This window comes from Sinohyriopsis cumingii, chromosome 12 (assembly GCF_028554795.1).
Source record: "Sinohyriopsis cumingii isolate HCF-2022 chromosome 12, ASM2855479v2, whole genome shotgun sequence".
Classification (NCBI taxonomy): Eukaryota; Metazoa; Mollusca; class Bivalvia; order Unionida; family Unionidae; genus Sinohyriopsis; species Sinohyriopsis cumingii.
The window spans coordinates 67,268,023-67,280,417 of NC_142972.1; the positions used below are offsets into that span (position 1 = coordinate 67,268,023).

The following is a 12,395-nucleotide window of genomic DNA, read 5'->3' on the forward strand; positions in this document are numbered from 1 at the left end:
CAATAAAATTGTTATATTGATCATAATTGCAGTATTGAGGAAATAACAATCAGGTCTTAATTTATTATTAGGAAAGTGTAAATCAACAAGGAATTTGCATACTACTTGTTACCATTTAACATCAGTTACGGATTCTTGTACATAACCAAATTCTTGGTTTAGACGGACATTGGGGTAGCTGGTCAGAATGGTCGAAGTGCCCTGTAACGTGCGTTGGGCAGTCACAAAACAGACATCGAGCATGTAACAACCCTGCTCCAAGTAATGGAGGTCGACAGTGCGAGGGGTCAGATATGGAAAGTCAGAATTGCCCAATATCTGTATGTCGTGTTGGTAAGGTCATAATGCAGCGTGTCGAATAGTTTTTTCTTCATCCCTTTAGGACTTTTATGAAACAATACTAATCGCATAAACGTATAGCTGAAAGTACTTTATTTTCAAACTCAAGCAAAAACTATTTATTCACTTGATGTTTCTTTTTTCTCGAAGAAATTTATTTTTGCCATGAGCTTCTATATATATATATATATATATATATATATATATATATATATATATATATATATATATATTTTTTTGTATAGCTCCTAAAGATTAGATTCTATAGAAAGTCCTAATAATGATTAATATTATTATATATATATATATATATATATATATATATATATATATATATATATATATATATATATATATATATATATATATATATATATGTGTGTGTGTGTGTGTGTGTGTGTGTGTGTGTGTGTGTGTGTGTGTGTGTAACGGATAATAGTGTTATTGTCGTGAAAACAAACATTTTATTGATCATGCAATCAAATTAATAAAAATAACCCAACTGAAATGAGTACGTCAATCTTATCGGTTTACTTAAATAGTAATGTAATGTGTCATTGAAGACGGACACTGGAGTGGCTGGTCAGAGTTTTCAAAGTGTACCGTTTCCTGCGGTTTGGGAACTCAAATCCGATCGAGAAATTGTTCCAATCCTGCTCCAAGCAATGGAGGTCTTGACTGTCTTGGGTCGTCAGTAGAAGCAAGCATTTGTTCCTTTCCTGCTTGCGTGCCAGGTTAGTGTTTGGGTTGACTACAAGCTTACGTTTTCCCTTTGCTCAAAAATAATTTTTCACCGGATTTTATGATTTTTTACTGCAATTTATATACGCTGTTTACATTTGTTTTCTATTAAACTTGTAAATTCACCAAAATATAGTTTACAAAATTATGAACATAATTAACCGGGTCAAGAATGATGTACAGCACATGCTTTATGTCAAGAACGATCTACAACACATGCTTTTTGTCAAGAATGAGATATCTACAACACATGCTATTTGTCAAGAACGATCTACGACATATGCTTTATGTCAAGAACGAGATATCTACAACACATGCTTTTTGTCACGAACGATCTACAACACATGCTTTTTGTCAACAATGAGATATCTACAACACATGCTATTTGTCAACAATGAGATATCTACAACACATACTATTTGTCAAGAACGATCTACAACACATGCTTTTTGTCAAGAACGATCTACAACACACGCTTTTTGTCAAGAACGATCTACAACACATGCTTTTTGTCACGAACGATCTACAACAAATGCTTTTTGTCACGAACGATCTACAACACATGCTTTTTGGCAACAATGAGATATCTACATCACATGCTATTTGTCAAGAACGATCTACAACACATGCTTTTTGTCACGAACGATCTACAACACATGCTTTTTGTCAAGAACGATCTACAACACATGCTTTTTGTCAAGAACGATCTACAACACATGCTATTTGTCAAGAACGATCTACAACACATGCTTTATGTCAAGAACGATCTACAACACATGCTATTTGTCAAGAACGATCTACAACACGTTTTTGTCAAGAACGATCTACAACACATGCTTTATGTCAAGAACGAGATATCTACAACACATGCTATTTGTCAAGAACGATCTACAACACATGCTTTTTGTCACGAACGATCTACAACACATGCTTTTTGTAAAGAACGATCTACAACACATGCTTTATGTCAAGAACGAGATATCTACAACACATGCTTTCTGTCACGAACGATCTACAACATATGCTTTTTGTCAAGAACGATCTACAACGCATGCTTTTTTGTCAAGAACAAGATATCTACCACACATGCTATTTGTCACGAACGATCTACAGCACATGCTTTTTGTCAAGAACGATCTACAACACATGCTTTATGTCAAGAATGAGATATCTACCACACATGTTAGTTGTCACGAACGATCTACAACACATGCTTTTTGTCAAGAACGAGATATCTACAACACATGCTTTTTGTCACGAACGATCTACAACGCATGCTTTTTGTCAAGAACGAGATATATACAACAAATGGTTTGCTGCATTTACTCTTTAACGTGTACATACCATTAGCTGAGTTTTCATTTCACTGTTTCAAAATTAATACATGTGAATCAGCTAAAATGAACACTGGTTGAAGCTGGCGTTGGAGTAAAGGTCACCTTAATTATTTCGTAGGCAATGTCTTTAAATCAAAGATACGGAAGAAACATTAAGATAAAATTCTTGTAACACATTGCCCGAGATTAAGTCATTAACAAACGATATAGGCGTAAAGATTCAAGCGCATTCTTCTTCCAAACGGTAATGTGCAGACTGGATTTTTAATGTTGATATTTGAAAATAAAAACCGCAGCAGCAGTATCTTTATCAAATTATACATAGTATATATACAATTTATTTATTTGTTACTTATTTATTTATTTTCCAGAATCCCGCGTTTGTGATAAAGTGCGGCTGTTGTCTTCAATCTCTCATAATTATTCCGTTTCCCAGAACGGAGACACGTCATGCACGGACCCAAGCTACCATTCCTCAAGAGTGCTTATACAAGAACTATGCAAAGCACCGTCTACTTCACTTCATTTTGACTCGCAGGTGACCTAACATTTCTGTATAAAGTTGATTAAAAAGTGCATATTGAATGTAAGTAAAGGACAATGCATAAATTGTTTGATAAGAGACTCGTTTCTAATGTGATATATTTATTACATTATGTGCATTGACATTACATGCATTGTCCGCGAGGAAATTCATATATTTACAGGTTGATGTGTTTATACGATTCGTGAATGCGTTAGAATCTCAGCGATGACAAAGTGCTTCCAATGAATAATTTAATGGGATTGTTTAGACATATTTAATTTACTTTAACATTACGAAAGTCTGTATTATCTTTAGTAATTCATTATAATACTGAAGATGTTTTAATGTTTTGAAATTCTACAAGTCAAAGACGTCAAATCAACAATTACTTAAATCAATGTGCAGTTTAAACGAGAAAATGCAAAAATATAAGGATGAAATCTGATTAAGAGTTTACTAAAATGCTTCTTTAGCAAATGTCGCGAGGTTGAGGTTGCCCGGGCGAGGGGTTTGTGAAAATGGTGACAACGTTCCAGTCAAATAATTCAGACGTACAATACGACAAAGTGTGTCAGTGTAAATGAATCATTCGCATTAAATAATAATGCAGTTCACAAACATCTACAAGTAATGAAAACCATTTTTCATTAAAAGGCTGAATTTCACCATAGGTCCGAATTAGCTTTCTGTTGATCGAAACCGGTTTTTAAAAATATCTATTAACTTTACACATTTTAAATGGACTTTTGGCAATAAAACGCAACGCTATCAATCACCGACCATGCTAAATCAATCAATTACAGTAACTGAAGATATTCTGATACCCATTCGTCTCGTGATTTAATCACATAGTGCGAATCGGATTAACATATGTTACGTTATTCGTTATCTATAAATACAAATCCTCAAATTGTATAACTCATTACTGTTGAAAGATCTCACTTCAGTTGCGAAGCAAAAATACTTACAGGTAATAGATGTGTGTAATCAACTTCTGCCCTTTTCACCTGTTGTAAGAAAAGATGACGTCACAGGAAACACAGACTACGGAATTCTTATCGAATGTCATGGAAACCAGCTAAAGGTAGGCAGCACATACTTACAATGAATGACATTATATAAATGTCAATAACGTAATAATTAATATCTATGACAAGGAAAAACAAATGTCTCATTTCATATGAGACCCTTTTTGGTAAATCCAGGTCTTTAAAAAACTCAGTACAATTTTGTTCCGATGTTATGAAGCTTTGCTACCCCCAACCACCACCACATATACACACTTTTTCTTAGTTACTTATTTCATCATACTCTATTGCTTAAGCTCCACACTCCTTGTTCTGTTAAGAGAGGGCAAATCGATACTCTGATATCTTATTTCAGACAAATCTCATATATATATATATATATATATATATATATATATATATATATATATATATATATATATATATATATATATATATATATTGAGAGAGAGAATGGGTAGATATACCCCATGTTAGGCCAATATCGTTCAATCAATCAATAATCAATGACAGATGTTATTCAGTTTTTCAGAAACTTATGTTTAAGTTGTGGAAACAATTGTTATAAAAAAAGGTCTCGATTTCTTACTAAAGGCTTCGCGTATTTCTCTTCTCTTCCTTAATCCTCTCATGTGATTGTTATATGAGTCTTTATCGGTTACAAATATCTGTTTTCAGGTAGCAAGCCAGGACTGTAATCATAATGTCCATTTCCTAGATTTAGATGGAACGGAGTCCGATAAATACTACGTAGTAAAATGGTAGTGAGGAAGAAAAACACCACAGTTAAACCTGTGATTTTGGAAATGAAAATAGTGGGAATCAATCCCCCTGTAAAGCTACATGTTTATTACAATAAAATATTGTCATCTTTATTTCTTTAGCTTGAGAAATATGGTAGGTTGTATCGAGCTGAAGGTTGGCATAACTGTCTCGTGACTAAATTTTAGTATCATTATTGAAAATTTACAATACTTAAATGATCATAGAACATACGTGATTTCATATTCGGATAGGAAAGATAATTTATTTTCATTATTAAATAATGATTAGGGTTGTCTCTGATATAGATTCACGTTTGTAAAGAAAAGCACCACTAGCTATGTACAAAATTATGTTTTCAAAACTAATAAACACATACGTAAAGGGCATTACATTTTCACAATAGGACACTTTTTCTTACAGACAGATCATAATTTGATGTACGCCAGATTTGTTTAGAAGACATATATCACCATTACTACACCCACGTTTCCTTAAGAACATATTACTGAGACAGCAAACATGTCGACAGATTCTAAGTGAAGTTTTCTGACACTAGATTTGATTGTTTTCATGCATAATGATGTTCGATATTCCTGAATATACATCTAAATTCTGTATGAAACTCCTTCTTCAATAAATCGACGACCTTTTCAAAGATTGGTCTTAATCAAGCATTGGTACCATGGAAAATTATATTTATGCAACCATGCGATTCAACTTAATGATTAATAATCTACTTCAGATAGAAAACATCTCATATGTTTCTGATAAACGACGTTATTGTTTATTTCTCTAGTCTTTGAATCTTACCCGACAAAGGTATTCATTTGTTGATAGCGATATGTGTACGGGCAAGAACGTCATATATTTTATTTTGATCAGTTTCTGTAATATTTATGCACGGTGATGAAAGGCCGTATTTCTTTTATTCTAGTCAGGTCCTTTATGATTTTGAACTTAATAATTAATGGTACGTTCCGCTTAAACTTTATATTATAATCCTGACTATCAATTTATGTCAAGTTTCACATAACTTATTGGTTTTGTTTCTATCTGTAACTTGATGCACGACGATATAGTCAGAACACACGGGTTCTTTGTATTTGGCTGAGTACACACGTACAGGCGTACACATTTACGCACGCATATATATATATATATATATATATATATATATATATATATATATATATATATATATATATATATATATATATATACGAGAAACTCAGAATCCGATTTAGTACTGTTAACTGCCCTAAATACATTATATTAAAACTTCATAAAATTACTTTGTAAATGTTGTCCAGAATGTTTTCAATCATGAATTATAACTTCATCATCATCATCTTTATTTCGTTCCATGGAAGATTACATGATATGAGAATAAATCATCTGAATACAATCAATAAATATATAAATATTTAAATTAAAAAAAAATTCTATGTTAGAATACAAATTCTTACACAATATCAATCAACAAAGTGTTCGTCAACTCATAAGTTGCAAGTTTCAGTACCTTATTTACAGAAGATAGCTGCACACTGCATGACAAAGTATGCTACATACAGGACGAATAGCTTGGAGTTTTCTTTGTCGATTACTCCTGATGGTAACCTTTTACCTAAAAGATATTGTAGTTGCAGCTCATCTTCTACATTAAATAACGTAATGTGCAGGCTCAGGGGAAATTTATCAGTAAGGAAATCCCAGAAAGAATTTCCTAAGTTCGACATATAAGGACAACTAACACAACAATGAAGTATCAAGTCTGTATAAACATTCCCACATCTAATAAACATATCAAGCTGTGTTTGTGGAACAGCAGCCCATAGTTTAGCTACATATGTAAATACCTTAGTGTGTTGTCTGGTTTTAGCCGACTGCCACACTGAGGCAGGTCGTAAGTATTCGTGTATCGACGAGAATCTATCAACATCTGCTTGATTATACATACGAACTCTCCAGAGGCTATTTTCAAGACCAACAATTTTTGACCTTACAATTTCTTTCCAATTATGTTTATCTGGAATTTCAGAATGATGTAAATTTTAGATACCCGAGCAAGTCAAACTTCTTTGAGGCATAATATAAATTTGAAATTAACCCGCAGCTTGACATGCATCCGCTCAAAATGAAGTGAAATAACGCAACGTTAAACACAGGTTTACTATGTACATTGTTAGGCATCAAACACAATCTGTGTAAAAACATCAATTTTCTTCTATCAATTTCGGACTGCGCTGATGTCCATCCTAGCATTCCCAGGGCAATGTCTGATCTTGTATGTATTGGAAAACCTTGTAAATGTTTGGCAAAATACCTCAGAGTTTTATCCAATAAAGCGAGGTCACTTTTTGAAATGTTACACCATAATTCACTTCCATAAAACATTGAAGGGAAAATTACCTTTTTAATTACATTTGCAGCAACCAAAGGATTTAAACCATTCGGTTTAATGCCAATATCAAACAGACCGTGAAAAGATTTTTTCCCTTTCTTGCATGCATCGAGTATTGCGTCATGCGACGTCAGCTTTGAGTTAATCCAGTGACCCAGGTGTGTTGCCGAATCGGTAACCGGCAAACATGACGGGCCAAGATACCATTTCATATTGATATAATTCTTGTATTGGGGTCCGAAAATGATAATGTATGACTTTGTGACACTAAGCTCGAATCGCCACTTATTACTGTAGTCGTATGCTATATCTCACAGCTTTTGTAGATTGCTAGGATATATAGCCAAAAGTGAAATATCATCAGCCAGGGTTGGATTTCCCACAGCTAAGGATCCAATCTTTGCTCAAAATACACTATTTTCTAACTGTAGCAGCAAGTCATTTATAAATATTGTGTACATCAAGGTTGACAAAACACCCCCTTGTCTCACTCCTTGGTCAATTGAGAACCAATCTGAAAATTGCCCATTTACAAGAACTTTACTCTGTAAATTTGTATACATGTTAAAAAATATCAAAAGGGATTTACCCGTAATTCCCAACGTGAATAATTTAAAAAGCAGTCCTTCGTGCCACACGGTATCAAATGCCTTTTTTGTATCAAGAAAAGCAGCAAAAACCCGTGAACCCATGTTTACATTATATTGTACTGATTGCAACAGCACAAAACTCGCTGTTGTGCAGCCTAAACCTTTTTGGTAACCATGTTGTTGTGAACTGGGTATACTAGAATTAGTATCTTTGAGCCAAGTTACCAAACGTTCATGAATAATTTTCTCAAAGGTTTTGTAGATAACAGGCAGTAAAGGAACAGGCCTGTAACTTTCGAGGGAGTTCTTTGATTCTCTGTTACCTTTGTACAGTGGTATTACTAAACCTTTTTTGCAATCTACAGGTATGTAAGATTGATCAATCATCCGAGTAAATAAAATTGTCATACACTCGATGAGGTAGCCGCTGCCATAGATCAAATGTTCATTGCAAATTTGATCATGGCCCAATGCTTTTGATTTCTTTAGACCTTTAATGATTTCTCTTACTTCGTTTAAACTGATACTGGTCTGTAAGGCCTCGATATGGCTTATTTCGTCCTGTAGACCCCGATTTAATTCTCTCTCTATAAATTCATAAAAGTTTCCGTCAAAACTATGGTTTAAATTCGGCGTGTGAATGTCCTCATAGTATCTGGCAAAGCCATTTGCGATGGAATCATCATCACGGACACAAACTCCATCAGTTGATAGTTCCTGACAAAAATTTATATTGTTCCCTCTCTTAATGTTGATCATTTTCCAAAAGTGTCTTACATCGCATTCATGTGGTTTTTCAATTTCTTCATACACCTCCCCCATATATTTTTCCACAGCCAGTTTTTGAACGTTTCTAAAGTCTCTCTTCTTATCTTTATATTCTCTGTAAGAATTAAATTGACTACCCCTCGGTCTTCCCTCATTTATCCAAGATTACCTAGCTTGTCTTTGAAGTTTATGTGCTTCTTTGAGTTCATTTGACCAGTATGGTTTGACATGATAATTGAATTTAGACTTTGGAAGGGCGATGTCGCTTGACTGCTGTATTGCATTAACAATGTGCCGGTAAAAGCTATCAACATTGTCCGAAATAGTATCTATATCTAAAGTTTTCAGGCGAAGGTCCAGCTCAGATTGATAGTTTTTCAAGATATCAGCGTTTAGTTTATTCCAGGCTATGTTGTTTCTCATAGACTGTCACTGTACGAAGGGAAGTAAGGATAGGGAGGTGGTCAGATATCACGTGCTCTTCGTGATCTGAAACAATGTGCACACTTCGTAATCTACCTATGCATTGATCCGACAGTACAAAATGATCAATCATCGTTCTTGCTGGTGTGAACGTATAACGGGAACCAGTGCATATTATTGAATGTCCAACACCCACTAGATTATTATATCGCAAGAACTCATGAAATATTCTATCGTTGTAATCTCTGAAAGTGTCTGGTTCAGCTACTGCATTGAAATCACCAGTAAAATACACGTCCCCCAGCTGTGAGTACTGATCATAGAGATTTTTAATCAACTCAATTTGCGCTTTGTAACAATCTATGCCATATAATAGGGTCGGCATATATACACAAAAAATATATACATTTTGCATATCGGGAAATTTGAATTCTATGCCAACAACTCTGTCACTATTAATGTCATCTATAAAGTTAAAATATCACATGAGAGAAGTTTTGCAGAAGATTGCAACTCCTCCTTTACCACATTTTATTAACGTGCTATTAGAGGAAATATCCTCTGCCTTAGCAGTGCATTTGTAATCAGAACGAATAGTATCGCAAAATGGAAGTATGTGCTTTAATAGTTTATGTTCAGTTACGCAAGCTACGTCAACATTATATTTATCCAGCATTGCACTAAAGCTAAGAGCAGAGGACATAATTCCTCTAACATTCCAGGTCAGTATATTAAGATTCATATTAACTTGCAGTATAGGCATATTAATACTTATGCATCGTGAAAGCAGGACTAAAATGACAAAGATGACAAAACACATTAACTTACGACAGAACATAATGGCAAATTTATGAACAATTAACTGTCACCCTAGTCACGGAATATCGCATCCTGCACCTCCATTTGCCTCCTGATCGCGATTGCTAAACCTGTCTCGCCAAGATTGATTCCCATACCACCTTCTTACATAAACACCTTTTGGCCATGTTACATCATTTTCAACAGTGTTGCAGTCTGAATTATATACAGTCAGCTTGGCCGATAGACAATTACGTCTACTGTGGATAAACTTTATGGATAACGGATCTATATCGTATTCTTTCAAGAATTTACCGAGGCCTTCAGCAGTAGATTTGACTCCAATGCCACCCACATAAAAGCGCCTTGTTCTACGTCTAACTACACCTTCAAATACAACATTCTCATTATTGTCATCAACATCCTCATGTCCAACAATACTCTCTGAACCTATTTCTAAACCTGATTTACCAAATGATCTAGGTCTTTCTACCTGACCCCCAATAACGGTAGTATCTTGCCAGGAGGGGTTTTCAAGTCAATACCTTTCACATTACTGTTGCTAGTAATCGGATGCCTAACGTTCTCTATCCTGGTCGAAGTCGAAGTCCCCTGTTCAGAAAGCCGTTCGGTGTGGGTTAACAGTTTATTTGATTCCGAATGGGTGTGCGTACAACATTTGTTACATCAGGATGAACATTGGCTTTATAAATCTGTGGGATATTTCCATCGAAGGGGGCGATATGTCTTCTATCGAAAGTCTGTGAAATTATATCCGAACTTTTTGAGACCAGAGTTTGCAGAGCACTGACCCCACTCTTTTCCAAAGTTGGTTGGGCCGTTACGCCGGTTCGTGACTCCACTGCCATTGTACCTGGTGTATAGTCGTCAGCCTCAACCGACACGGGAGACAAACAGTTGAATTATAACTTGCAATTTTGACTCGGATTATCAACAATTACACTGTTGCATGTGCAAATAAAAACTTAGTACCTGTTTTCCTATGACAGAGCGCGTATTGTTTTCTGCCTTGACACACATGTGTTTCGTAGCATTATTTTAATCGCCTTGGGCTGCACCTTAAAGCAAGGCATCACACTAAAATTTCACATGATATTTTGTCGGTAATATTAAATGCAGAATTTGAGAATAATAAACAATAATTTAACAATTTAACATTTACAGCACATATATTGAAGTATATGAAAGGTTTGATTCAATAATAAATAATCCATTTATTAGCCAATATGTGATTCCGAAACAATTTAGTACTCTGTTTAATTCCATCACCAGTTGACTGGTTCCTTGCCTTTAAAATCGCGAATAGTGATTACATCCCTATACCGAAATCAGTTTTGTAGATTTTTGTTTATTGTCAGCTGTAGACAACATGGATGCATTGCCCTGGCTGGCGCGGTATTCTTAGCACACACAAAAATATACTAATCAACACTTACGTTGTCCCGACCAATGATAAGACTGAATGTTGCATTGGCATAAATGTGTATCTTGTTCATTCATTATATATGTAGATAACTGAATACATGCAGTACGTTTAATAGGTTATCTCAGTGGTTTCCGTAAGAGCCCATGTCTTCCAAACTCATATGCATGCATAAAATAATGCATATGTGGACATTATGTAATAACAAGTATCAAGATAGCCTGTTTTTATCAAGGTCTGGCGCAAAGCTGATAGATTGGATGCCTACATTCATTTTATTAGAGCCTTTGATTACTTGAATCTTATATTAATAATTGTTTATTATAGAGGTTCAGTTTGCTATGATTCACTTGTCGCATGCAAAATTTATCAATACGGGGTTTTGCAGCCTCAGGCATAAAAGAAATCAGACCAACCCGTCTGTTGATACAAACCTCTTCTTATGCAACGAAATAATAATTCCAATTTGTATGAATTAACCGCGCTTTCTGCAGTTGATTGGATGTAGACGGTCATGTGAGACAGATCTGGAACTTTTTACACCTCGATATATTCTGCAAATGTACGTCTGGTTCCCTGTTTTCTGGTCATTCTATGTGACGTTTTATCTATATCAACACATTGCATTATAATAATAACATAAACAACGGACTTTATTTCCTTTGTGAGTGGTTAGGTAAAATTGACGCAGTGATCAATACCCAGCCATGGTCATTTAATCTTATATTATTAGCAGTGCAAGCTGTATTCTAACAGTAAAAAGTGCATAGTACAGTCACTTGAATCATAAAATACAGTCATATAGTAAAGTGTCCAAAAAGACAAAAGAAAGAAGGAAAACAAATTGGTATTTTTTTAAAAGAGATATTTTTGTTTCAAGATTGTAAATAATTCTAATAAAAAAGCTTTATTAATTGATAAATATTTAGAAAGGGATTTTCAAACACACACGATAAATGGCTTTTAGATGAAAGTATATTCTATCTGACAAAACGAAGCAGGTTCAGGCTGTTACTAAAAAAATGTAATACATGTTCCTAAGGCTGACTAACACCATAAATTCCAAAGTTCATCTGCATGACGGAGAGTCCAAAACAGAGGCGATAAATAGAATGCATCATTACTCAGCATTACAAACGATCACTGGCATGCAATATGCATAAACTTGATTCATGACTCAATGTTATGTAACCCCAAAATAACAACAAAGCACTCAAACGTTGGATAATATTAAA

At 34.5% G+C, this 12,395-nt stretch overlaps 1 protein-coding gene across 2 annotated transcripts in view; it reads left to right on the top strand.

Annotated features, from left to right (window-relative positions):
* The window catches only part of LOC149786635 (coadhesin-like), a 35,323-nt gene extending 30,520 nt beyond the window's left edge, over positions 1-4,803 (top strand). The window contains exons 12-16 of one of the 2 annotated variants that reach the window (XM_089977150.1): positions 163-333; positions 903-1,073; positions 2,789-2,955; positions 3,914-4,027; positions 4,650-4,803. In XM_089977150.1, the coding sequence (XP_089833276.1) occupies positions 163-333; positions 903-1,073; positions 2,789-2,955; positions 3,914-4,027; positions 4,650-4,736 (710 nt within the window). In that variant the 3' untranslated portion in view covers positions 4,737-4,803. The remainder of the gene's footprint in view (positions 1-162; positions 334-902; positions 1,074-2,788; positions 2,956-3,913; positions 4,028-4,649) is intronic. The other variant, XM_089977151.1, reaches the window with a different exon arrangement.
* The last annotated feature ends 7,592 nt before the right edge of the window (positions 4,804-12,395 follow it).